Source organism: Myotis nattereri, assembly GCF_964212035.1.
Source record: "Myotis nattereri genome assembly, chromosome: 1".
Classification (NCBI taxonomy): domain Eukaryota; kingdom Metazoa; phylum Chordata; class Mammalia; order Chiroptera; family Vespertilionidae; genus Myotis; species Myotis nattereri.
Genome location: NC_138075.1, coordinates 215,257,033 through 215,284,815, shown reverse-complemented (window position 1 = coordinate 215,284,815; position 27,783 = coordinate 215,257,033). Strand labels below are relative to the sequence as shown.

Sequence of the window (27,783 nt, the reverse complement as noted above, 5' to 3'; positions counted from 1 at the left end):
CTCCCTCTCCCTCTCCCTCTCCCTCTCCCTCTCCCTCTCCCTCTCCCTCTCCCTCTCCCTCTCCCTCTCCCTCTCCCTCTCCCTCTCCCTCTCCCTCTCCCTCTCCCTCTCCCTCTCCCTCTCCCTCTCCCTCTCCCTCTCCCTCTCCCTCTCCCTCTCCCTCTCCCTCTCCCTCTCCCTCTCCCTCTCCCTCTCCCTCTCCCTCTCCCTCTCCCTCTCCCTCTCCCTCTCCCTCTCCCTCTCCCTCTCCCTCTCCCTCTCCCTCTCCCTCTCCCTCTCCCTCTCCCTCTCCCTCTCCCTCTCCCTCTCCCTCTCCCTCTCCCTCTCCCTCTCCCTCTCCCTCTCCCTCTCCCTCTCCCTCTCCCTCTCCCTCTCCCTCTCCCTCTCCCTCTCCCTCTCCCTCTCCCTCTCCCTCTCCCTCTCCCTCTCCCTCTCCCTCTCCCTCTCCCTCTCCCTCTCCCTCTCCCTCTCCCTCTCCCTCTCCCTCTCCCTCTCCCTCTCCCTCTCCCTCTCCCTCTCCCTCTTCCTCTCCCTCTCCTCTCCCTCTTCTTTTTTTTCAGGATTGCTTTGGCTGTTTGGGGACTCGTGCTTCCATACAAATGTGATAATTTTTTGTTGTTCTCTTTTAAAAACGCCACTGAGATTTTGATGGGGATTGCATCAAATCTGTCTATTGCTTTGGGTAATATAGCCATTTTAACTATATTGAGAATCCATATTTTTAAAGACATCATATCTCACTCAAATAAGCCTATCTGGCTTTCCTGGAACCAAGATAGAGTTCCTCTCCTTATGCAGGGTTTAGCTTCCAAATGGCTGCGCTTATGGCCAAGTTTTTAAAATTCATTAGACTCGACAAGAAAGGGTTTAAACTTGCAGTCTCTGTATGAATTTTCCACACACAAAGAAAGGGAGGTGGGCAACCCTTTAAAACGTTTTAAGAGGTCTACTTTTCTCCTCCTTGCTCATGTATGTGCTATGGTATCTTTGTCTAAAATCACCTGTTTTGTATTCTTTGAAATTGAGGGTAGGTAATTCCCTCCCAGATAATCTCTTCAAGGGTTATAAGGAACCCCTGAGCAACCTCGTGCCCCATAACTCACAGATAGCATGAACATTTGATTGGTGCTTTGCAGCCATGGTACCGTACTTTTCCCGGGACATACACATTGTACCATCCTATGCTTTAGTTCTAGAACAAACACTTGATCTTATGTGTCTTAAGATTAGGTTTACCGAGTCTACATTTGACTTAGAAATGTAGTCTCTTGCATCATAGTTTAGAACTTTTTCATCCCATCAATCACCTTTTCAGTCTCTTGCTGCAAGAGCATAGGCATACCGTATCATGTTACCTGTTGCATAATTTGCCTTTCATGTTCGCAACTGTCATTTACTATCTCCGGATTCATCTCTGTGCAAAAGAGTTCTCATTGTCTTGTGATTTTCAACAGTGAATATCTCTACTTCTGTTTTCCTCACAACTTTACTCTTTTTTTACAGGAACTGTCAGCACTCCTACTGCTTTAGCACTCATCAGGTATTAGATGATCAATCATATCAATGGAACCCCTCAAATGATGCAGTAACAGAGTAAACATCTTCTTTAATTGCAACGACCCCACAAGCCCACGGACTCCCTTGGCTTTGGTAGGCAAAGCTGACTTCCTTTAGCTCTGCTGTGTGGCTTTCAAAAAACTATGTTAAGAAGTTAAACATTCTTAATGAGTTTTTGATTCCGGATGTAGGACAGTTTTAAAAAGATTTCTTAAACTCCCCCGAGGAAGGGAAGATGAGGTTTACCACCCTCCCTAAACTGGTTGAGGAATATCCAACTTGGCTTTAGGGAGAAAGAATCTTGCTAATGAGTTACCTCCAGCTTGTCTTTTTTTTAGTGCTTTAATTGATTCAACTATTTGAGGGCCATAATGACCCGCTGAGGCCTCATTTACTGTTTGGATTTTGGGGCCTACAGGATCACTTTGGAGATGTTTCCAAAGTTCTCTGCACCTCAATTCCCTTGCAAGCTTGTGTGGGAGTCAGTGGAAAACCAGCAAGTGATTGGTGCTCAGCACGGCTCCCACCAAAGGGAGCTAGCTCCTTGCAATTCTCCACGAGGGTGCTCAGCACGGCTCCCACCAAAGGGAGCTAGCTCCTTGCAATTCTCCACGAGGCTTATGAACCGCGATGAGCAAATGACAGCGCCTTTCGGATGGCGCTCAGTCAGCCCCGGATATTCTGGGGGCGCGGAGTGGAAGCCGAGACCTCCGACTTGCACCCCGCCCTTCGGGTCAGAGGCGGGTCAGAAGCTCCGTGGGTGGGCGAGACTTAGGAAGAAGCCCCTCGGGTTAACGGCGGCCGGAATTCCCCTCGCGTCTAGCTCCAGCCCAGCCCACCTCCCGCCCACCCACCGCCACCGCGCCCGCCCGCGCCGTGACGTCACCGCGCGGCGGTCGGGCGCCGGGACGCAGCGCCCTCGGAGGGAGTGGGAGCCGGAAGCCGGGCGCTCCGCGTCGCGCGGCGTCCCGGAACCGCGGGCGCACCTGCGGAGAGGCGGCGGGAGGCAGCGGGCATGCGCGAGGCTTCGGGGCGGCGCAGGCGCCGTGCGGCCCCGCCCGCGGCAGCGGATCCGGTTCTCCGGGTTGGGGTGGGTGGGGTGTCTCGGGCTGTCCCCGCTGCGGGGGAGAAAGGGGAGAAGAGGAGATGGGAAGGGAGCCCGACTCCAGGGCAGGGCGGGTGTGCTTCGGGGATGGGGAGGGCCCGGATCCCGCTGTGCCTTGGTGCTGGCTGTGCCCCACGGAGGCCGGGAATTGTTTGTGGGAAGAGGAAACCAAACCTCCACGCCAAGTGCGAGGAGCTTCTTCTAAGCCCGGAACACGAGGATTGCACGCCCAGCGCCTGGGGCCAGTTCTCCCCGAGCGGTGACTGCGTACCCGTGTGCCAGGCACTGCACGGAGACTGACCTGTCATTAATTCACTCTCCCGCCGCCAACAACCACCTCGTGGGGCAGGCATTATTACACGATCCCCAAGTTCCCTGCTGGAAACCGAGGACAGATCAGTTTTTCTGCAGGTCACACAGATGAAAAGGGGTGGAGTTGCCATTTCCACTAGGTTTGCCTGATTGCAAAATTCGAAGCTGCCCACCAGACGCTTGAAGTCATGAAAATTAGACAGTAAAGACGTTCTGTAAACGCATGGCAAATCGTGAACTTTGGGTGTTCAGAGGTATAACCCAGGCTGTGCGAGACAGAAGGGTGGCAAGGAAAAGGGGCTTAAAGTGGAAAGTGGAAAGGAGAGAAGGGAGCTTCTGGGAAGCAGGGAAAATAAATTAAAGGCTTGAAAGTGGGAGAGGGAGCCTGAGAAGAAAGGGAAGTGATTTCCTTAAAGGGAACCTTTCCTGTTTGGCTTGCAAATAGATGCATCTGTAATTCCAGAGCTAGGCTTGCCTTCCAAAGCAATGGGCTTTCTCTTTTATGCAGTAACGTTTGTGCTAGATGCACAGTGATACCTCTGTTCAGTGAGAAGACACATTCTGGGCACTCATTTCACAGAAACTTCTGTACGGATGTCAGAGATGAAAGGAGGTGGAGAATGAGAAAGGTTTCTCCAGTGCTTGCAGGTTCCCTGTGCCCTTTGTGGCTACAATGGTGAGAGTAATAAACACTTAACCCCAAATCCAGTACCCTCTTGTTGTCAACATCCTCCCTATCTTTCTAAGAGAGAAAGAAGAACACCTCTGGTCATGATGGTTTAAAAGAAGGTTGGTCTCCATTACTTGTTAATTTGTTCGTGGTTTTATACTGCTGTCACTGCTATAACACAGTTTATCTACCCAATTTAACAACTGATTACTACTTTGTATTAGCCTCTAATTGTTTAATGGGTGTAAGTTTTATCTCCTAAGCAAGATTGTAAGATTCCCCAGATAGGGGCTGTGTTGTCTAACTTATATAGCCGAGTGCTGACTTACTAGCAAAAGACTTTTCAAGTACTTTTCTTATTCCTGGTTGAATCCTCACTACTCAGTAACCTGCCTGGCACATGCTAGGCACTCAGTAAGTATGAAGTGAATGAAATGTTGCCTTCTGGAGACATTGCTCATTATTTTCTTTATATTTTCCCGGTTCTCTAGCAGAATCATGTCCTTTCGGTGCACACTCAGCAAGTGTGATTTAAAGACTGTGCCTTTCAGCAGGGGAAATATAATCTCCCTGTTGCCCTATAAAGAATTGCCACCTGAACATCATGTCTCCAAGAAGTCTGTCAAGAAATAACTGTGGAAAGATTGGTTAGCCTCAAAGAAATCTTGATTCTTTTCTGAACTGTGCATCATCACATGTCCACAGTGGTGCTGCATTCGAGGTAGGTGAAGCCAAGTCAAGGCTGAACCACCTTTCTTCTGTCAACCTATTCAACCCTCAGCAAAGGCCCCGTGGGTGAGGTGGGGGTAGGGAGATCATGAATGAGTTCAGGTAATGTTTGATTATAGGAGAGTCAGAGGCTACAATAAATCCCTTTCAATATTTCCATGCAGTGGTGCTAAATGTCTCCCATTAACCAGCTGTATGTGTGTGTGTGTGTGTGTGTGTGTGTGTGTGTGTGAGTTATTTAACATTTCTGGCCCTTTGTTTCCTCCTTCGTGAATGCGTCTGATAACAAGGATACCACCACTCAACCTAGGAGGTATAATGTGTAAATCTGTAAAGCGCTTAGAACAGCGCCTAGCACATTGGCAAGCCTTTACAGTGTTGACATGTCAATAAAACGCTAGGCTAGTCTAACCTCCACTTCTACATTGCTAGCCTCCTGGAAGCCCCACCTGTATGGAAATTATGTTTTACAGATTACGTTTCCCCTGATGCTGTTTCCGATTCCCAGGTGCTCAGGACCCATGCAATGATTTTTGCTGCGGTCTACAGGGGCTATAACTCATCTAAACGATCTGGAATATCCGTACTCTTCCAGACATTCCCTGGATTCCCCCCTGCCCCCCTGACTTCCCGGCTATCGCAGCGGGGGCTTGAATGGGGGGGGGAGGAGGGCGTGCCCGTCTTCCCCCGACCCCCCATTTTAGCAGCTCAGCTAAATCATTAGAAACCATCCCGCGGCACTCTGGTTCCCCGGGGAACGCCCTCGGGGGCGGGGCTGGGTGCCGCGCAGGCGCAGTGGAGGCGCAGTGGAGCCGCGCCGCGCCTGCGCGGAGCAGCCCTGAAGGAGGCGGGGGATTGGTATGCGAGCAAGTGTGTGGGGTGGAGGCGCCGGCCGCCTGTGGTACTACGACAAGCGCGGGCCGGAGGGGGCGGGGGGATGCGCCGCGGCGGCGGCGGCGGCTCGGACGCTGGGCTGGTGTTCGGAGGCGCCAGAGCAGCGGGTCTTGGTCTCGCTGCCGCAGCAGCGCGGGTGTCGCGCGCGGCCGGAGACGCCGCACCGCTCTGCCCCTCACTTTTTTTTCTTCCATAACCGGAACCAATGCACGCCGCCGGGACCCGGGCTCCGCAGGCCGCCGGTGCCGAGGGGACCAGGCTGGCGTCCGCCGGGAGCTGGAGTCTGAGGCGGCGGGGGCGGCCCGAGGAGTCGCAGGCGGCGGCTTCGCGAGGAGGGAGCGAGTGGCCGGCGGTCGAGGCGCCGCCGCGATGGCTCCCCGCTCCTCCTCCTCCGCGCCCTCATCCCGGCCCGGCCTCGGGCTGGCTGCGGCGGCGGCGCTGGGCTGCGCTGCTGGTGCTCGGGCTGCTGGTGGCCGGCGCGGCGGACGGATGCGAGCTGGTGCCCAGGAACCTCCGTGGGAGGCGCGCGTCGAGCTCTGCCGCGGCCGCCGCCTCCTCTCCCGCCTCGGCTGCGGGCGACAGCCCGGCGCTCATGACAGGTGAGGGCCGGGAGGCGGCGGGGGGTCGGGGGTGGGTGCTCAGCCCGTCGTTGCGGGATCCCCATTCTCGGGAGGGGCCCCCGGGCGCCCGCTATCCGACGGCCCCGGCCAGTGCGCGATGCCGAGCCGAACGCCCAGGCGCCAGTGTCCTGGCCGCTGCTCCGTCGCGGGCCCCTTCACTCGGACGCCTTTCCCTTACCCCCCTTAACCCCCCCCCCCGGCACCCCGCTTCCGACAGAGCCTCTCCAGGGCACTCGCCTCTCCGCCCTGAAGCCGGGCTCCCCGGGGACCCTTGCTGAGCCCTGCGGAGCTGCCTTCCGCGCTGCAGAAGAGCCGGCAGGGTCTGCAGGGTGCTGGGCTGATTTTTTTTTTTTTTTTTTTTTTTTTAAGCTGCTAGAAAAAGTCCACAGCGGCACTGCGGTATGGAGCCTGCTTCTGGTGCTGCCTTTGCAAAGGCAGCTGGCAGCGAGTTTGGGGGTTCCAAGCCCCGTTGAGCTCGACGTCCCAGGGGAGGCTGCTGAAGGATTCTTTGAGAGTCACAATACCTAGTGGGATTCGTGGTTCCGTATCAGAATGAGGAAACCTCCAAGCCTGCCGTGTGTGTGTGTGTGTGTGTGTGTGTGTGTGTGTGTGTGTGTGTGTGTGTGTGTTTTAAAAGACGGGCAAGTGTCTGCTGGTGGGAGCCTCGCCGGGTGACGGAGGGTGCAGAAAGCGCAGCAGTAACCAGAAAGGCACCTACAGTCGGTCGAGCGCAGGATATCCAGGGCTCGCCTGTGAGCAGCACGGTTCTCCTGATAGACGCGCCAGCACCTTGTAAACATAGAACGTTCTCGAGATGATTGAAAACTTGCAAACAGGATTGGTCAGTCTGGGTAGAAATTGAGGCCTTGTCAGCCTTCCAGTGTCCCGTATAACTGATACATTGTGGATGAAGTAATGTGGTAAGGATCTGAAAATGATTTTTTTTGGAGAAGTAGTGTAGCGAATGTTTTTTTTTTCTTCTTCTTCTGTACTTTATTTTTAAAAGTAGGCTTTCTGCATTAATTGCAGGACTGACAAGGAGAAAGGAAAGCAGAACAAGATGACATCATTAATGTAACTGAAGGGCTAGTCCCGCAGCCATCTGAAAGTTCCTAACAGCTGCTCTGAGCAGTGTTTGCTCTGCTCTCCAGAGCAAAGCCACTATTCTCCGGATTCTGTGACAGGATGTTTACTATTCCAGAGAGGAGAGAGGAGGGCGTTGGTGAACTTCTCAAGCTTTTTGGGAGCTGTAATGTCTGGAATATAATGATGAGAATCTTTAGCTTGCTCTACCCTGAAACGTATCAAGCCCCTTTGAATGGGACTTAACGTCAAACCTATCACTGGGTAATTCGGGTGAAATGATTATAGAATGATCAGTATTAGGTGCATAGTTATAGTTTGAGTGAGAGGATAGATGGGATAGTCTTAATGCTTGAATAGTCTTTATCCTCCAGATAAAAATGTGGCAAATAAAAATGTGGTGAAGAATAATGCTTATTAGGAAAGCTGCAGGATAAAAATATAATGTGAAGGTTTAATGCCTCACGCAGGAAGGCAGGGAAACAGATATTTGAGCTTCTAGGAGCTATAGGGGTTGGGCTCTTGGTTTCTTGAGCAGAAAAGTTAGATTAAAAAAGTAATTGGGTGTTTTGTTGACATGTAGTTGGTAGAAGGACACGTGATTCAGAAAACTTAGTATTTATGAATCACTAACAGTATATCTGTTGTATACTATGTAGATTATATCAAGACTTCCGATGGAATTTTATTTTAATAAACTGTTTATAATCTTTCCTTTTGAAGACTTAAATTTCTGGGATATTTGTGGCATTGTGAAAAAGGAAGGCTGATACTGGTTAAAAAGTTTGACATATCGCACAAAGTGAGGTTGTACTATAGTGCTTTAAAATAAGTGTACTAAAATAATATTAACCCTGGAATCTATTTGTAATGTTCTTGTTCTTTCCCTTTGGTAGAAGATAGATTTTTAGCAAATTAAACATGTCCATTTAAAGTTTAAGGTAAACTGTACAATGTACAAATTAAATTGGGGTCATTTTAATAAGTTTATGTAAGTATAGTCCATAGTACTGGTTTCTGGAAAAGGCAGATTGCGAGTCTGCGATCAAGAAAGAGCTCATTAAACGTTTCTTTGAACTGTATGGTCTCTGTCAGGTTCCTTCCTAGTCTTCTGATTGTGTGAATAGTGCTTTCTTTTATGGCTTCCATTGGTAAATGTTGTGCTACACCCAGAACACAATTATTAATGTTGTACACTTCAGGAAGTAGACCCATAGTCTGAACTTAAAAAATACTGTTATCTTATTCTAGGCAGTGTTAATGGATAGCAGTAGAGTAGAGAGCACCAGTAATAAAACTAAGCTTCATGGGAATTTTGAAAATGGCAAATTCTTGAAAGAATTCTGAGAGAAATTATCTCTTTGGCTCCATATTAAAGTTGTTATTTAGCTGTGATTATTCTGAATAGCTCTGAAAATGACAGCCAAAATCACTTTATCTTGTCTCTTCCTCTGAAGATTGGTATTTTTAATACTGACCTTTAGAACCTTAAATTGGAGTTTGCCTCATTAATAAAATTTAGAAAACATTCTTTTCTACTAAAGTTTTGCCTCTCAAAAGTTTTACTTCAGACCTTTAGTGTATTTTAAGAATAAATTTCCTTTAAATCATCGCATACTTAGTTTTAAGCAAGCAAGTGTTCTTATAGAGCTATTATGAGAAATCATCAAAGTAAACAGATCTGCTGTCTTAATGAATGCTTACATTTCCTTTTCTTTTTTATATTACCTTTTTGTGATTCAGTGTGCATATATTTTGATAAGGGGAAATCAATATTTATCGTGCTGTGTAATAAGGGCTTAAATTATATGTATTAGGGCTCTTTCTTCGAAAGTAATTAAAATTTAAGGCAGATTAGGGATTGCTGACTGAGAGTTTATTGCTTGTGATGTAAAGCAGTGCTTTAATAATTTATTGGTTACTGGTTACTATATGTTTTTCTTTTTTTGCCTAACAGATTTAGAATCAATGAGTTGATCCTAGTGAGGAGGAATTGATCTCATCAGATTTGGTCCTTGAGAAATAGTTTATGAAAGGGCAAGAAAAAAAATTATTCAATACTTTGAATAATTATAAAGGTGGTGTTTATTAAAATGCATTTCATTTTCAAAATGTAATAGAATCAGCTGTTAAAGTTTGTATACATATTTTTGGGACACCCAAAAATATGTGTATAATACATACACATCACACACACACACACACAAACACACACACACACATACACGCACATACTCACAAATATATAAATATATCGCATATATACAGGACATTTCTTTATTATTGCAAAATATGCAGAACAACTTAAATGTTAAAATTTTCTTATATGGAACTACTTGTTTCATATTTTTTTAAAACAAATAATAACTTTGGAAATATTTGCTTCTATCATTTTTTTTAAATGCATGAATGCGACCTTATTTAGTGCCTATATAACAGTTTTATCTTAACTATAATATCATTAATTTAAAAAACATTTTAAAACATGTCTTTTGGAAGTATTAAAATTTCAATGAAAATTTAAAATAATTATTCTCAGTTTCAAAGAAGTTTAGAAGAGCCACTGTATTCACTAGTATTAAACACATGTGTTGTAGGTTTTCATTAATTTAGATGAAAATATCTCACATGAACATGATTGTCACTGGAAATATTTTAAGCTTTACTTTTAATGATCTCATCTTGCATCCCTAACATTTAAACAGCAAATGTCATTTTTTAAATTTTTTTTTTTTTTTTTTTTACTGTAGTTTATATATGTTGCTTTGAGGAATATTTTAGGATGAACACATTTGTTAATGTTTACAGTGTGACAGTAAACTCAGTGTAGTTCACATAGTACTATAGTAAAGCTGCTTTTCCTCCTCTAGTGAAGTTTTTCTTTTATTTTTTAAATCAACAAATATATATATTTGTTGTTGTTAATCCTCACCCAAGGATATTTATCCAATGATTTTTAGAGAGAGTGGAAGGAAGGGGGAGAGACAGAGAGAGAGAAACATTGATGTGACAGACACATCAATTGGTTGCCTCCCACATATGCTGGGACTAGGGCTGGGGAGGAGCGTGCACTTGAGGTATGTGCCCTTGATCAGAATCGAACCCAGAACCTTTCAGTCCATGGGCCAATGTTTTATCCAGTTTATCCACTGAGCCAAACCTGCTAGGGTAGGATCTTTTTAAAAATTGGTTTGAGAGAGAGAAACATTGATAGGTTGCCTCCTGTCTGAGCCCTGACCAGGGATCAAACCCAAAACCTAGGCTTGTGCCCTGACCAGGAATTGAACCTACCACCTTTTGGTATACGGGATGACGCTCCAACCAACTGAACCGCCAGTCAGGGCTGAAGTTTCTCTTTCTGAATTTAGCTTATGATTTCCTGAAGTTGCCTTTTGATGGCTAGGTTTTCTGCTGTATCTTCTTTTTCCTTCCCTGTAGTTATCATGGTCCCTTTCTTCATCAGTCTTTGGCATTGCTGTAGGTTTCTGTTTATTTGCTTTTGTTTTGCTGTTGCTAATTTTAGGGATAAAGAATCTACTCATCCATTTTGATAGAGCCTATTGTGTACATTTAAGAATTAGTAGGAATCTTGTTGATCGGGTTTCCAGATCATACCTTGGTACTCTCCTTGAGAATACCATGGCAGAACTGCTTCGTCTCTGTTGGGAATCCCCTGGCACAGGAACAACTCACAGGGTCAGTTGGAAAAATGGATTCAGGATTTAGTGTAACTTTAAAATAGTAGGATCCACATGGGAATTCTTTAATTTGCTAAAGGCTTGCTTTGGACACTTGCTAATGTGTTTAGATTTAGACTTTTATGTAACTATGTCAGGCATTTTCCATATTGGCCTACTCATGATAATAATGCAATGTGGAATACTTTCAAAATGATGCTTTGGGTTCTGTATTTATGTATATGGTAGCTAAAGTATAAAATGGTTAAGCTAATGTTAAAATTAACTGCTAATAATATGATAAGTGAGCCATTTTTGATATTCACTAGAATTTGGATCTAATTAAGATCTGTCTAGGCCAGCCGTGGGGAAACTACGGCCCGCGGGCCAGATCCGGCCAGTTTGAAATGAATAAAACTAAAAAAAAAAAGACTGTACCCTTTTATGTAATGATGTTTACTTTGAATTTATATTAGTTCACACAAACACTCCATCCATGCTTTTGTTCCGGCCCTCCGGTCCAGTTTAAGAACCCATTGTGGCCCTTGAGTCAAAAAGTTTGCCCAACCCTGGTCTAGGCGATTAGTTCTGAATTGATCAGATTTCATCAACCAAGAAATTATTAAGCACATGCAAAACACTACATGGAAAAGAATACAAAAATGAGTATGACATGGGTCTGCATATTGGGAATAATAGTTATATTTATTAAACTATTACTGTCAGTATTGTGCTAAGTGCTTTATACCCATCACTGTTTTTTATTCTGAGATTAACCCTGATAGTGGCTATTTTCATAAAACAGACAAAGCCAGTGCAGGATGCTTCTTAAATAATTTGCCCAAGGTCATGCTTAGTAAATTGCAGAGTCAGATGTTGACCTGAGTTTCTCTGATTCCAAAGCTTTGATTCTTAGCTGGTATGTTGTATGCATCCTTATACACACAACTAAACATAATGAGACAGACTGGTTAGTATCATGATGGACTGCAAATTTTTTTTTTTAATATATTTTATTGATATTCTACAGAGAGGAAGGGAGAGAGATAGAGTCAGAAACATCGATGAGAGAGAAACATCGATCAGCTGCCTCCTGCACATCTCCCCCTGGGGATGTGCCCGCAACCCAGGCACACGCCCCCGACCGGAATCGAACCTGGGACCCTTCAGTCCGCAAGCCGACGCTCCATCCACTGAGCCAAACCGGTCTCGGCGAGTGCAAAATTTTTGAGAAAGGAAGGCTATTAGGGAAGATTACTTGGAGGATGGTTGGATTTGAGCTGGACCTTGATGTGTGGATACAGCTTCTTGAGGAGATGAGTGAAAGGGCTTTCTAGGAGGAGGCATAAGAAGGATAAGGAGAAAATTAATAGATGGATTTTTTTTTAGCTTTTTATTTTTTAGTTAAGCACAGGGTGTATATAGAGTAATGAGAAATGCAAGGTGAAAGAAGGTTCAGGCCAGATTACCAAGGGCTTTAATATTCCCTAATTTATTCCCTAGATATTGAAATAATAGTTATATTTATTAAACTATTACTGTCAGTATTGTGCTAAGGCTAAAATTGGGTACTTAACCATGTGCTTGGGAGTAGGGAAAGCCACAGGAAAATTATGATGCATTTTCTTGGCATATTCATTTTACTAGATTATTTGGGAAAGAAACATTACATATTTAATCAATAATAACAAAATATTTTGTATGTTTACCAATACTAAAAATGCATATATGATGGAGACTGTAAATTTATTTTAATTTTTAAGGTAAAACAAAAGGCTTGAAAGGTATTTTGACATTTCAGAGTGTTTTATTCCTAAACTTGAGTTCTAAATCTATTATTCTGTCAGGGTTTAAGAAGTACTTTGGTTTTGGAACAAGGGCATGAATGTCATGACTCTGTGTTTGAGAAAGGTCTGGGTAGATGGAAGTGAGGAGATAATAGAGATTTAAAAAAAGAGGCCAGATAGGGAAGCTTTATCGGAGTAGAGGTTTTGGTAGTTTAAATAATGCATTGGCTATGAAAATGTCTAGAGGAAACTTTATAACATTTTATTGTTAGATTTGAAAGGAATCTATGAGAAGTTTAAGAAACAAAAATTACCTTTTAATTTTAAACACCTGGAGTTTGTAAAATGACTTAAATCGGTACAAGCCCTTGAGAATATGCAAGAAGAAACACTGTTGTGGTGTCTTTCTTATTTTAAATGTGCCTATTTTATATAAAAATTACTTTTGTGTATGATTGGACTTATGAGGTGATTTATAAAGTTGTTTATATAGAGTTTTGTAGTATTCCATATATAAAAATGAATGTTCCTTAATAAAGGATAACAGTTTCCTCATTTGACTAACATTATAATGCATCAGAGTTGAATGACGTGTCAGAGTACTGGCATATTATTTGTTTCAGAATTAACTTTTGAATTTCAAGCTTGATCTGTAGATAATCTAATTGATTTGTTCTTTTCCTTATCCTTCTAGATCTTTATGTTAGTAGGTATTAGGTATTTAATCCTTGTTGACACTTTCTAATCCTACCTTTAGTAACTATTCTCTTGACTGGTTTCGTTCTTGCTGCTTGCTTTTAACTGTGATTCTCTCCTCCGTCTAGTGTTCCTCATCTAGCTGAACATTTCCTCCTCAGAGAACTTCATTACTAGGAAAGTTCTGTATTGGCGAGAGGGCACCCCAAGCCAATGATTGATTTGAATTTTGGCTTTATTTCATTTGGCCCTCGAGGTTACTGCATAACCATCATGGCTGCAGACCTGAGAGTAATTTCCTTTCTTTTTGCCTTCTTCAGCTGTATTGTCTAAGTGAAACAGCTTAAAATTAAAGCTAAAATTAGTTTTAGAATGTTTAATAGTGGCTTATTCAGTGTTTTCTTAAGATATTGGTAGCACCTCCTCTCCTCTGCACCCCCCATTTTCCCAGGACTAGGGAACCACAGAGTATGAGAAGAACAGTTTACCTGGATTGACATTCATCTCAGAACCTAAGTGCCAGTGTCTGTCCCAGTGAATTTGTCTTCATGTGTGTTTATGGATCTTGGCCTCTGTGTAACTTACTCTTTTTCTTCTAGTCTTTTCACTTTCTTTCTATGCCTCTCTCTCTGATCTTCCAGAGCTTGCCATTATAGGGAACTGAAACACTTCAAAACTACTTTACTGAATTAAGTACTGGGTTTTTAATTTTAAAAATACTTGGAGTGAATATCGTATTTAAGTGATTAAAAAATATTAAACTACCTTATCACAACCCCTAGAGTAATGGAAATGATTTGTAGTAGTTTCTTAAATGATTCTCAATAAGTAAAAAAGGTTTTTTAAACCTTTATTTGAAATTTTTACCTGCTATTCACACACTGTACATTTTACAGGTTCACGTTATTGTGCTCATGTTTTCTTTCCACTGTTTTCCTTTCTTTTAAAAAATATATGATGTTGAGTAATAGATAATCTTAATCCCTCCTCTTTTTTATTCCTATTTTCTAGTGATAAATCTCTATACAATTTTTCAAAACATTAATGACAAGTATATGATTTTCCGTCTGTTTCCTTACTGTGTGTCACCTTGAGCAGCTCCTTCTACTTTGGCCAGGTGGCTCAGTTGGTTGGAGCGTGGTCTAGTATGCCAGAAGGTTGTGGGTTCGATTCCCAGTCAGGGCACGTGCCTGGGTTTCAGGTTCCATTCCCAGTTGTGTCTATGGTAGGCAACCAATGGGTGTTTTTCTCTCACATCAATGTTTCTTTATCTCTTTCTCTTCCTCTCTCTCTAAAAAATAATGAAAAACCATAACTTCTGGTGAGGATTAACCAAAATATATCTGTTAAACAAAATAGATATTGTTTAATCCTTACCCGAGGATATTTTTCCCATTGATTTTTTTAGAGAGAGTGGAAGAAAGGGAGGATGGGAGAGGAGTTGAGAGAGAAAGAGAGAGAGAGAGAGAAACATTGACATGAGAGAGACACATCAATTGGTTGCCTTCTGCACATGCCCCAACCCGGCCAGGGATTAAACCTGCAACCCAGGTATGTGCCCTTGACCAGGAATCGAACCTGCTATCCTTCAGTGCCTGGGTTGAAGCTCTAACCACTTAGCACACCGTCCAGGGCTCTCTCAGAATATTAGGAATTTCTTGTTATATATTTGTAGTATTAAGAATAATCCTCCCTTCTCCCTTCTTTGGAACAAGGTATGATATAAATAAATGTAGTTTTTTTCTCTCTTTTGTATCACTTTTATTCTTCATTAACAAACAAACAAATAAAAAACCAGTAAACAAAAAACTTCAGTAACTGTTATGTGCCAATAACTAAGTTAGGTCTTTGGGATTTCAAGATCAGTAAGATATTGACCCTGCTTTATATTCCAAGAGGATACACTTGGTATACCCACTTAAAGGATGATGAGGCATTGTGGTGTAGGTGTATAGAATTACAAAGAGGAGTTCCTAACTTTGAAGTGAAGAGGTGGGTTTTTATTTATTTTTTAATTTATTTATTGTCTAAAGTTTTACATATGTCTCCCCCCCCACCCCCCGCTTGACATCCCCCCCATTCCTACCCCGGGCAAGCCCCCACTGCCCCAGTGTCTGTGTCCATTGGTTACGCTAATATGCATGCATACAAGTCCTTTGGTTGCTCTCTAACCCCTACCTCCCCTGCCATTTGTCTTTGAATCTATTCTTGTTCATCTAGGACTATATCCCAAGAAACCAGAAACACCAATCAGAAAGGATATCTGTACCCCTGTGTTCATAGCAGCACGATTTACAATAGCTAAGAGGTGGGTTATTAATGAAGAGTTTCCCCCAGCGTAACTGTACTCGCTGAAATGTGCAAGAGTTCGTCAGATAGGGAAAAGTATAGTGGTATGAGAGGAGGAAGCTGAGTGGGGAGTGGCATTTATCAAAGACACTGGCCTTTGAGAATGCTAGGTGGAGATTGTGAATTACCACATAAGGCAGAGTCAATGGTCAGCCCGCTTGTAGGGCACCAACATTCATATTTGCCTGTGGGATTCAAATTTATGCCAGGTATTTTATCTCATTTAACCTTACAGAATTCTTGTGCAGTATCATCATCCCCATAACAGGTTAGTACTGTACGTAACGGAGGTTTAGGATTTCTTTCAAATAGTTTATACTTTAACAATTCTCCAGTGCAAGATATAAGAAAGCACAGGGTGTAATCGGTTGAATTAGGAAATGAGCTGGAGAAATAGCAGAATTACACATTCTGATTAATGTTAAATTCTATATTTTTATTGACTAAGGAACTATACGAGTTCCTTCTTCATTTATCGTTGGTAAATAACCAGTTTTTCTTTTTTAAAATTTTACTATTAAATGCCTGACATCTTTTTTTTTTTTTTTTTTTTAATACTGTTTCCTTTTTATTCAATTCAGTGAGGTGACACTGGTTAACAAAATTATACAGGTTTCAGGTGCACAATTCCACAACACATCATATGTACACTGTATTGTGTGATCACCACACCAAGTCAAGTCTCCCTCTAAATGCCTGACATCTTAAAAAATCATTTAAATTATATAATTCCTAGGACTTAAGACAAATGACTTTTTAAAAGATGGTATCAATACATGGGGAATTACTATTTGTGCTTTTTAAAATGAATATTCCTTAAAGATGGGATATAATTTTTGAGAAGCATAGCCCTTCGTGTCTTTTTTTTTTTTTTAATTAAATCTTTATTGTTCAGATTATTACATTTGTTCCCCTTTTTCCCCCCATAACTCCCCTCCTCCCAGTTCCCGCCCCACCATCCGCAATCACTCCCCACCCACTGTCCTCATCCATAGGTGCACGATTTTTGTCCAGTCTCTTCCCGCATCTCCGACACCCCTTTCCCCCCCAAGAATAGTCAGTCCATTCCCTTTCTATGTCCCTCATTCTATTATAATCACCAGTTCATTCTGTTCATCGGATTATTTATTCACTTGATTCTTAGATTCACTTGTTGATAGATGCATATTTGTTGTTCATAATTTGTATCTTTACCTTTTTCTTCCTCTTCCTCTTCTTAAAGGATACCTTTCAGCATTTCATGTAATCCTGATTTGGTGGTGATGAACTCCTTTAGCTTTTCCTTATCTGTGAAGCTCTTTATCTGACCTTCAATTCTGAATGATAGCTTTGCTGGATAAAGTAATCTTGGTTGTAGGTTCTTGGTATTCATCACTTTGAATATTTCTTGCCACTCCCTTCTGGCCTGCAAAGTTTCTGTTGAGAAATCAGCTGACAGTCGTATGGGTACTCCCTTGTAGGTAACTGAGTTTCTTTCTCTTGCTGTTTTTAAGATTCTCTCTTTATCTTTTGCTCTTGGCATTTTAATTATGATGTGTCTTGGTGTGGTCCTCTTTGGATTCCTTTTGTTTGGGGTTCTCCGCGCTTCTTGGACCTGTAAGTCCATTTCTTTCACCAGGTGAGGGAAGTTTTCTGTCATGATTTCTTCAAATAGGTTTTTAATATCTTGCTCTCTCTCATCTTCTGGCACCCCTATAATTCTGATGTTGGTACGCCTGAAGCTGTCCCAGAGGCTCCTTACACTATCCTCGCATTTTTGGATTCTTTTTTCATTTTGCTTTTCCAGTTGGGTGTTTTTTGCTTCCTCGCATTTCAAATCATTGACTTGATTCTTGCGCTCCTCTGTTCTGCTGTCGGGAGTCTGTATAATATTCTTTATTTCAGTCAGTGTATGCTTAATTTCTAGTTGATTCCCCAATATAACATCGAGGGTCTCATTAGTTTTCTTGTAGATCTCATTAAGTTTATCGGCGGCTTCTAAACAGTTCTTGAGAGACCTTAAAAGTGTGGTTCTGAACTCTAGATCTTCCATTGACAATTTTGTCCTGTTTCTTTGTCTCCGCATTTTGTTATGCTTCCTTGGTGCACCCCCTAGTGGTCTTTGTGCGCAGTCTTACAGTTAAATCTTGTAGCTAATTCCAGGGAGGGTTTGACCTCCAGGCCAAGTGGCTATGAGAATCAGCTGTGTCAGCAGTGAGAGAACTTCTGTCCTCTAGGGAGGTGCTAATCTAGCCTTTGCCTGAGGCTATCCGGCAAATGCCTCTGTGCAGGGCTTGGGCGGGGCTGTCGCACAGGATCAATAGGGTGGACCAGAGAGAGCAGTTATGGCGGCTCTCAGTCCTGTCCCCAGGGGCTCTGCCTCTCTGAGTCCCAGCACCCGCTGCAAAGCTCGGAGAGAAAGCTGCACTCGCTCTGACCGAAGCCAGGCAGTCCCTCTTCTCCCGTTTGAGTCTGGGACCCTAAAGACTCGCCGGGATCTGGAGCTCAGAGTCTGCGACTCCCTCCCGATTGAAAACGCCAACCGCGCCCTCCGCCGCCAGCCCGCTCCGCGCGCGCACTCCGCACCTCAGAATTTGACTTCAGCACTGCGCCTCCTCTGAGTGTCCGTATGCGTTTCTCTTTCCTCCTAGTTGTAGGACTTCCATTCAGCCAGCGTTCCAGTGGTTTTGGGTGATGTCCGTTCTGTCTTTTAGTTTCACTTTTGAAGTAGTTGTTCAAAGCAGCAAACTCCGGGGTTAACCTATGCCGCCATCTTGGTTCTCAATCAGCCCTTCGTGTCTTAAACTTTTTCTGGGCCATCTGTCTGTTCCCACTTTTGTACAGTGTGATAAAGAGCGTAGCCTTAAGGCTTGAGCAGGATTTCTTGGGCTTGAGTCCCAATCTGACTGTGGTTTAATACTTTTGGGTAGGTAATTTAATCTTCACTTACCTCTGAAATGAGTTTGAAATATGAATGAGTCAATCTATGTAAAGTGCCTAGAACAGAATCTGGCAAGTGTAAGCTTTCAATTATTGTTGATTTAAAAAAATCTATAGATATAGATGTACGTTAGTTATATAAATATGCTGTGATGTATTGAGAATTATTGTTAAGATGTTTTATACTCATCTAAAAAGTATGAAGATACAGTTTTTAATCATCTTTGTGATCTAAATACTCATTAATGGTCAGAGAATACTTAAAACTGTGGAAATATGAAACTGAGTATAGATCGTGAGATTAAAGAGTAACATGGTATTTAAATATCCTATCTAATAAAAGAGAAACATGGTAATTAGCCATACGTCCGCTACTGTTCCCATTGGCTAATCAGGGCGATATGCAAATTAACTGCCAGCCAAGATGGCGGCCGGCAGCCAGGCATCTTGAAGCTTGCTTGCTTCAGTGACAGAGGACTCCAACGTTCCCCGCCTGCCGCTGCCGGCCTCTGAGCTTGCAGTTTGAAACATTGTTACAAATATAGAAGCTAAACAAAACCCCAGAAACCTGCTTTCAGCCAGCCAGGATCTCAGAGCTGGAGTTGAAACAGTGTTTCGATTATAGAACCAAAACAAACCAGATACCTGCTTTCAGCAGCAGAGCCTCAGAGCAGGAGCCAAGCCTCAGAGCTAAAGCTGGCCCAGAATAAAAAAAGAAAAGAAACAAAGGAGCAGTTTGGAGCTTCAGTCCCCCGCCAGCCTGAAAACAGCCCTCAGCCCCTCACCCAGACTGGCCAGGGGGGACCCCCACCGTGAAGGGGTGTGTGACTAGCTGCAAAAAGCCATCATCCCCTCACCCAGGCTGGCCAGGGACCCCAGTGGGGCCCCTACCCTGCTCCAGGACACCCTTCAGGGCAAACTAGCCGGCCCCTGCCCGTGCACCAGGCCTCTATCCTATATAGTAAAAGGGTAATATGCCTCCCAGCACTGGGATCAGCGGAGCCGTGAGGCCTCCTGGCACTGGGATCAGCATGACAGGGGGCAGCTCCCAAACCCCCTGATCGCCCTGCGGCTCTGTGTGTGACAGGGGGTGGGGCCACAACCTCCCTATCTGCCATTCTCTGTTCATGACAGGGGAAGGCGCCCCAACCCCCTGATCAACCCTGCTCTGTGCCTGATAGGGGGGAGCTCCCCAACCCCCTGATTGCCCTGTGGCTCTGTGTGTGACAGGGTGCTGCGCCCCAACCCCCTGATTGACCCTGCTCTGTGTGTGACAGGGTGTGGCGCCCCAACCCCCGCCCACGGGCCCTGCTCTGTGTGTGACAGGGTAGAGTCATAACCTCCCCATCGGCCCTGCCCTGAGTGTGACAGGGTGCGGCGCCCCAAGCCCCTGATCCGCCCTGCTCTGTGTGTGACAGGGGGCGGTGCCCCAACTCCCCTATCGGCCCTACTCTGTGAGTGACAGGGGGGAGCTCCTCAACTCCCTGATCGGCCCTGCTCTGTGCGTGACAGGGGGGAGCTCCCCAACCCCCTGATGGACCCTACTCTGTGAGTGACAGGGGGGTGCTCCCCAACCCCCTGATGGGCCCTGCTCTGTGAGTGACAAGGGGGAGTGCCCCAACCCCCTGATTGGCCCTGTTCTGTAAGTGACAGGGGGGTGCTCCCCAACCCCCTGATGGGCCCTGCTCTGTGAGTGACGGGGGGGGGGGGGCTCTCCAACCCCTTGACCGACCCTGCTCTGTGCGTGACAGGGTACAGAGCCCCAACCCCCCTGATGGGCCCTGCTCTGTGAGTGATGGGGGAGGGGGAGCTCCCCAACCCCCTGATCGACCCTGCTCTGTGCGTGACAGGGTACAGAGCCCCAACCCCCCTGATGGGCCCTGCTCTGTGAGTGACGGGGTGGTGCCCCAACCTCCCCATCGACCCTGCCTTGAGTGTGACGGGGCGGTGCCCCAACCCCCCAATTGGCCCTACCCTGAGTGTGACTGAGGGTGGCATCGCAACCTCCCGATCTGCCCTGCTCTGTGCATGACAGGGGGTGGCGCCCCAACTCCTCAATCGGCCCTGCTCTGAGCCCGACCAGGGGCTGCACCTAGGGATTGGGCTTGCTCTCTGCCACCTGGGAGCAGCCCTAAGCCAGCAGGTTGTTATCTCCCAAGGGGTCCCAGACTGCGGGAGGGCACAGGCTGAGCTGAGGGACACCCCCCCCCCCGAGTGCACAAATTTTTGTGCATTGGGCCTCTAGAGTGTGTGTGTGTGTGTGTGTATATATATATATATATATATATATATATATATATATATATATACATTTATTGATTAATTTCAGAGGAAGGGAGAGGGAGAGGGAGACAGAGCAAAACATCAGTGATGAGAGAGAATCATTGATCAGCTGCCTCCTGCATACCCCACACTGGGGATTGAGCCTGCAATCCGGGCATGTGCCCCAACCTGGAATCAAACCATGACCTCCTGGTTTATGTGTCAATATTCAACCACTGAGCCAAGTCGGGCTTAAAATGTTAATTTCATCAGTAGCTTAAATCATTTTGTACCTTTATTTTATATAATTAAAAGATTTAAAGCACTTTGCAGTTAAAATATCAGACTTAAAAGATCTTTAATTTCTGCATATAAAGATTTATTAAAGGGAAGTTAGAACATACTGAAAAGTAGAAAGTAGAAAGTATGTCTACTCAACAACTAAAGATAATTGTAACATCAATTATAGTTTTTTAAGATCTATATGTATATTTGTATATATTTAATAATAGACTCAGTAATTTTTTTCAAAATGTGAAGACTCTCAGTATTTGAATATTAAGTATATACCAGGCATATGATAATTACTAGGGATACAATGCTGAACAAGATTGATGGGGTCCTTGTTCCCATGGAACTTGCATTTCAGTTGGGAAGATATTAAAAAAAAAGCATTTCAATTTGTGAGAAATGCTATCAAGGAATTAGAATTATTTGAAGAAGTGAAAGAGTATCTTTCTACTGAACATCTTGAGGGAAGGGGAGAGTAGCATGTTATCTGGTTGTATAAGAGGAAAAGGCCAAATGGTACAAAGCCTCACAAACGTTGTTTGGGGTTTTATTTAGTGGGTGATAGGAAATAATTGAAGTGTTTTAAGGGGGGGATGAAATGATATGATTTACTTAGGTTTTTTTTTCTGTAAAAGAAAAACACAACATGAAAATTTACCATCTTAACTATTTTTTAAAATTGAAAGTATTATAGATGCTCCTTTCCCCCTGCCCCCTTCCCATTAATCCTCTCCATCCTGCTCCTGCCCCCTCCCTAGGCCTTCACTGCACTACTGTCCATGTCCATGGGTTATGCATATATGCATGTAAGTTCTTTGGTTAATCTCTTCCCACCCCTCACCCCTCTGAAATACATTAGTCTGTTGCATGCTTCAATGTATCCGGTTCTGTTTTGTTAGTTTATTTTATTCATTAGATTCCACATATAAATGAGATGATGTAATACTTGTCTTTCTCTGACTGGCTTATTTCACTTTGCATAACATTCTCCAGGTCCCTCCATGCTGTATCAAAGGGTAAGAGATCCTTCTTTTTTTTTACAGCTGCATAGTATTCCATTGTGTAAATGTACCAGTTTTTAATCCATTCTTACCATTTTAACTATGTTTAAGTGTACAGTTCAGTTGTGTTAAGTATAGTCACATTGTTGTGAAACAGATCTCCAGAACTTTTTTCATTTTGTGAAGCTGAAGCTCTGTGCCATCAAAGAGCTCCTTCCAGCCCCTGTAGCCACCATTTTACTTTCTGTTTCTATGACTTTGACTGCTTAAGATACCTCATACAGTATCTGTTTCATTGTGACTAGCTTATTTCATGTCACATAAATGTCCTCTAAGTTCATTCTTGTTGTAGCATATAACAGGATTTCCTTCCTTAAAGCTATGTAATATTCCATTTTATGTATACTGTATTTTTTTAAATGTATTTCTATTGATTTCAGAGAGGAAGAGAGAAGGAGAGAGAGATAGAAACATCAATGATGATAGAGAATCATTGATTGACTGCCCCCTGCACACCCCCTACTGGGGATTGAGCCCGCAACCCAGGCATGTGCCCTTGGCTGGAATCGAACCTGGGACCCTTCAGTCTGCAGGCTGACACTCTATCTACTGAGCCAAGCCGGCTAGGGCTGTATACCGTATTTTTTATATCCAGTCATCAGTGGATGAACCCTTGTTGCTTTTACCTTTTGGCTATTGTGAATAGTACTGCTATGAACACAGGTGTGCAAATATCTCTCTGCTCTCAATTCTTTTGGCTATATATACTCATTGTTAGGATTGCTGGATGATAGGGTAGTTCTATTTTTTAATTTTTTGAGGAACCTCCATACTGTTTTTCATGGTAGTTGTGCATTTTTTGCAGTCCCACCAACAGAGCACAGAGGCTTCCAATTGCTCCATGATTTCCATTTAAAGACTTTTTGGCTGCTGTTTGGGAATGAATTGTTTGAGCAAGAGTGACTATAGTGAGGTTGCCTAGGAAAATAGTTATTAGCAATCCAGTTGAAAGTTAACCCTAGTTTGGACTAGGATTGTAGAAGAGGAAGGGTTAGCAAGATATTTTGTAATTAGAATGGATTTGGTTTGCTGAAATCCATTGGAAAACCAGAGTGAAAGAGAGAAATCAAGGACAGCTCTTAAATTGGGGACTTCAAGGTTCCTCATTATCCCCACGATTCTAATGCCCTCAACATGCTTCTTCTCATGTCTCATAGGTCAGGCCTAGGTCATTAGACAAGGGAAACGGTCAGGTTTCATTTTCTTAGGGATGGGGCCCCACCTTTCTGAGCACATTGCTTCCCATATTTGAAGAAAATGGAGGTTCTCTTAGGAAGGAAGAAGGGAGGGAATGACACGATTAAAATTCACTTTGTGAGCTTTGGGGAAGTATCTTGACCTCCTTTGCCTCATTTGTAAAATGGGGGTATGACTACTTAACAGGGTTGTTTGAAGTGTTTAGGCAAGGAATAAGTGCTCAATAAATGTAATATTCTTTATCTGATCAACCATATTTTTTTTGTTTTTAACCCTTCCTTCCTTCCTTCCTTCCTTCCTTCCTTCCTTCCTTCCTTCCTTCCTTCCTTCCTTCCTTCCTTCTTTTCGAGGGGATAAATGGTGATGGAAAAAATAAAATGAAATAAAATAAATACTTTGTATTTCTTTTAATGGTGCCACTGTTTTTATAACCATCCAAATTCTTGGGGTTACATTTAACCTTTACCCATTCTTTCCATTCACATTAGTTCTGAAATAAATCATTTGTGCTAGATGAGGCAATCATTTTGCAGTTCACCTTGTATTCTCTTATATATATTACTTTCATTATTAAAAACCTTGTTATTTTTAATTTATACCAAATTAAGTTAAAACTTGTTACATAGCTCATAGCAGACACAAACGCCTACTGATCTGTATTTCATAAGTTCGCTCCAGCAAAATTAGGCTATTCTTTGTTCTTAAACTTACCTTATATTCTCCTTTATTTCCGTGCGTGAATGTTTCCTTCATACTAGAGTGTCTTCTCCATCTCTCAAGGTCCATTTCGAATGTTTGTTCATTCGATCAGTAAATATTGAGACTATTCTGTGTTCAGCGTACTATTGTACAAGTTAGAGATATAATAGTGGGTAAAAATTGGCAAGGTTCCTGCTCTTCTCTGTTTCTTTTGTTATAGAGTCTTTCCAAAGTCACCTTCAATAAACTGTCTTCTTCTATCTTATAACTTCCTTTTTTTGTTAATCCTTACCTGAGGATATTTTCCATTGATTTTTTTAGAGCGAGGGGAAGGGAGGGACACAGAAAAAGAAACATTGATGCGAGAGAGACACATCAATTGGTTGCCTTCTGCATGCTTCTCCACCGGAATCAAACCCTCTATCGTTCAGTTCATGGGCTGACGCCCTAACCACTGAGAAAAACTGGCCAGGGCTCCCTTGGAACTTTCTTAGCAGATTGTTTATACCCTTCTTTTTGCAATTCTGACTGGTGGTATCTCTCTACTTATGTTGTATCACAGTGGTTCTTCTTCCTTTTTAAGAATTTAAATGATCTATTATAGTTGCTTTCTTGTAAAAGTTGTACCATAGCTTTGTAAATACTTTTTGAATTGAAGGTTTATTTTTTATTGTAATCTATTGTAATTAATTATATCTTACATCTGTATAGTGATTAATGGTTTACAAATATCGCTCTGTCACAGTGTATCTAACACTTTAAAATAAATGGGTGAGTTAGTATGGAATATACTATGATTTAATCATTGGCATCTGTTTTTATATAAGACGTCTTTGCTGGCACTGAAAATTTATATATTTTAAATATGTTTGGGACGAACTGTAGCATCTTTATTGTGACTGCTAACTTCTAGTGGAAAAATGTTACAGGATAAATTTTCAGTTTCTTACATAAAACTGAGAGTTATGAGTTATTACTATATTATTCAGTTGTCTTAAGTCATGACTCTTATTTTTTAAAAAAAAATTTATAAAATTTATTTAAGCCAAACAGAAGATGCACCTGAAAGCGAGATTTCAACAGCTGAAATAAATGCTTCAGAGAATAACAGTTTGCAGTTTCTTTTATGCATTTGAGATTGAGGAGGGAATGTAAAGAAGAATACATGAAGGTGGTAGGAAGCAACTCAGGGATGGGATTACATACACTGTATTTTTTCATGTATAAGATGCTATTTTTTCTTAAAATCGTTAGACTGAAAATCGAAGGACGTCTTATTCATGGAAGTCAGCCGAGGAGGGAGCCACGCAGGTGTTTAGCTGCCCATACCCTGTCAAACAGGCTTCCTCCAGTTATGAGCCTTATTGTTACTGATGTCAGCTGATGCCATAATTGGAGGTGGAGGTGGAGAGTGCACAGATGCAACAGGGACCTGAGTGTTCTGAGCCCATAAAGATGTCAAAAAATAAAAAGATAAATACCAGTAAACGATTGTCTTACTCTGCAAAATTCAAACTGAATGTAATCAGCTATGCAAAAGAGCATGGAAATAGAGCTGCAAAGAGACAGTTTGGATCTCCTCCCACTCAGTTTATGACCAGACAGTGGAGAAAACAGGAAGAACAACTCCTTAAGATGCCAAAAAAGAAGAAGGCCTCAAGAGCAAAACCAGCAAAATGGGCAAACTTGGAGCAGAGGCTTAAGATTTGGATTATGGAGCAGTGTCAGAGTGGCTTATGTGTGTCAACCAAGCTTATTCAATGTCAGGCAAGAATGTTTGCAAGCGGAATGAACATTATTGATTTTACAGGAAAGTGAAAATGGTGCTTAAATTTCATGAGGAGAGAAGGGTTGGCCATGAGAACACGGACAAAGTTAGCTCAGAAAATGCCACCAGTTGATGAGGATGATCATATATATATATATATATATATATATATATATATATATATATACTCAGAAGACAGCAGTGGTATAATAGAAGTTGAAGAAATTGATATGTCTGGAGCTAAAGTGATGAAGAAGAGAGCAGTGATGCAACAGAAGCTGAATAAAGTGATATGCTGCATAATATCATAGTACTGGTATGTAAATATTACCTGTGGTAATTACTAAATAAAAATGTGTTCTGTTTTATGTTTAAAATACTGATTTCTTAATTTTGGGTTGGAAAAGTGGGAGGTGTCTTATACTTGGGGGGAGGTCTTATACACGGAAAAATATGATAGTTAAGATTAGGTGCTCTCTTGGAGGTGATTATTTCAAAGGTGTGTTAACCTTGATGCACAAAAATAATGGACAGGGCTTGCTTAAGGCAAAGATAAATCTTTTGCTAAAAAGTTAGATGCTTCAGGTGTGACTACTTCCCATGACCTGCCCAGTTAGGAATTTATGATCAGATCACCCTGTGAGGTTACTTTCTATAGAACCTCACCTTTCCTTTTTTTGTACACAGATTTATTGGTCATAAGCCAATCTGAAGGATGCACTGATGACCAACCTTTTGGTTGGGTAGTTTGGTCTCACAGCAGTAGAAAGGCTCATTCCTAGGAAGTCTAGGTATGGTATCATCTTGTTGACTCTTGTGGATGGGGCAATATTGTAGCCACTGGATCTGAGTTGAGGCTGAATTTCCCCAGACTGCAAAGGCAAATAAATGGAAAGCATCAGGTTTTAGGGCCTTCACTATGAAAAAGCACTCTGGATTATTTCTATCCTGTCAACTATCATGATCTGAGTTTTGCCTTCTATCTAATATTTTTGTATTTGGCATCTAGTATAACATTTACATAAGCCATAAAAAGGGCATTAAAAGTTGCCTTACACATTTTTGTTAGCTTGGCAATAGTGTAAAGTGTCTTCTTTCAATAAAGTAACTCATAAATTCCTTCATCTAATTCAGTTCCAACTTAAATGTTGGATGAAGGGATGTAAAAACCCGAAAAATGAGGTGTTAGGGAGCCAGGAAGAACTAAACCTCTATCTTGGGTTTCTCGTAGCATCGACTATTTACTTAATTTTCAACCATTTTTTACCCATATGATATAATCTAGAAGTTGTGCTATATATATTGAGCTTTTTAACCTTTAAAACTTCAGTGTCTGCCCTAACCTGTTTGGCTGTGGACTGAAGGGTCCTGGGTTTGATTCCGGTCAAGGGCATGTACCTCGGTTGCAGGCTTCTCCCTGGCCCTGGCCCAGGCCCTGGTCAGGGCTTCTGCAGGAGGCAACCAGTCGATGTGTTTCTCTCACATCGACATTTCTCTCTGTCTTTCCCTCTCTCTTCTCTCTAATTATCAGTGGGGGGGGGGGGGGAGGGAACCCACAAAAAAACTTCAATGTCTAATGAAAAATAAGAAGAAATCAATGATCATTCTTTAGCTTGGACATATATAACTTCTAGAAACATTTTTTATAGACATAAAAGTCAACTATTAACATGGACTTAGATTTGTAAAACCTAGGCAAAATAAACACATGTCTGCTTCACTTAAACCAACAAACTGAAGCTAGTTTTTATTTATTAAGGATTAATCTTAGATCATGTGAAATTGAAAAGCGTTGAGATAGTGTCTATTTTTTTTTGAGAATACCCATTTCTTACAAGTGCTTACTTTTAAATTAATTTTAACAATACCATCTGGAGATAGAAAATTATCTCTATATATACATATATATACACACAAACATATATATACACATATGTATGTATATATAGTGAGATAATGAGAAAAAATCACTACTTTTTAAAACTGTAGAGTCTGAAGGAACTTCTAGGGAAAACCAGTCCTTACATGCATGTCTCTAGACTCACCGAATGCCATGGATTTCTCTGTAAGACTGCTCTACGCCCTAGAGAAAATTTTTCCTCAGGCA

At 42.7% G+C, this 27,783-nt stretch overlaps 1 protein-coding gene across 1 annotated transcript in view; it reads left to right on the top strand.

Annotated features, from left to right (window-relative positions):
- Nucleotides 1-5,343: 5,343 nt before the first annotated feature.
- Nucleotides 5,344-27,783, top strand: part of STIM2 (stromal interaction molecule 2) — a 150,161-nt gene continuing 127,721 nt past the window's right edge. Inside the window, exon 1 of the mRNA XM_081083047.1 lies at nt 5,344-5,866. Within this exon, the coding sequence (XP_080939173.1) occupies nt 5,473-5,866 (394 nt within the window). The 5' untranslated portion in view covers nt 5,344-5,472. The remainder of the gene's footprint in view (nt 5,867-27,783) is intronic.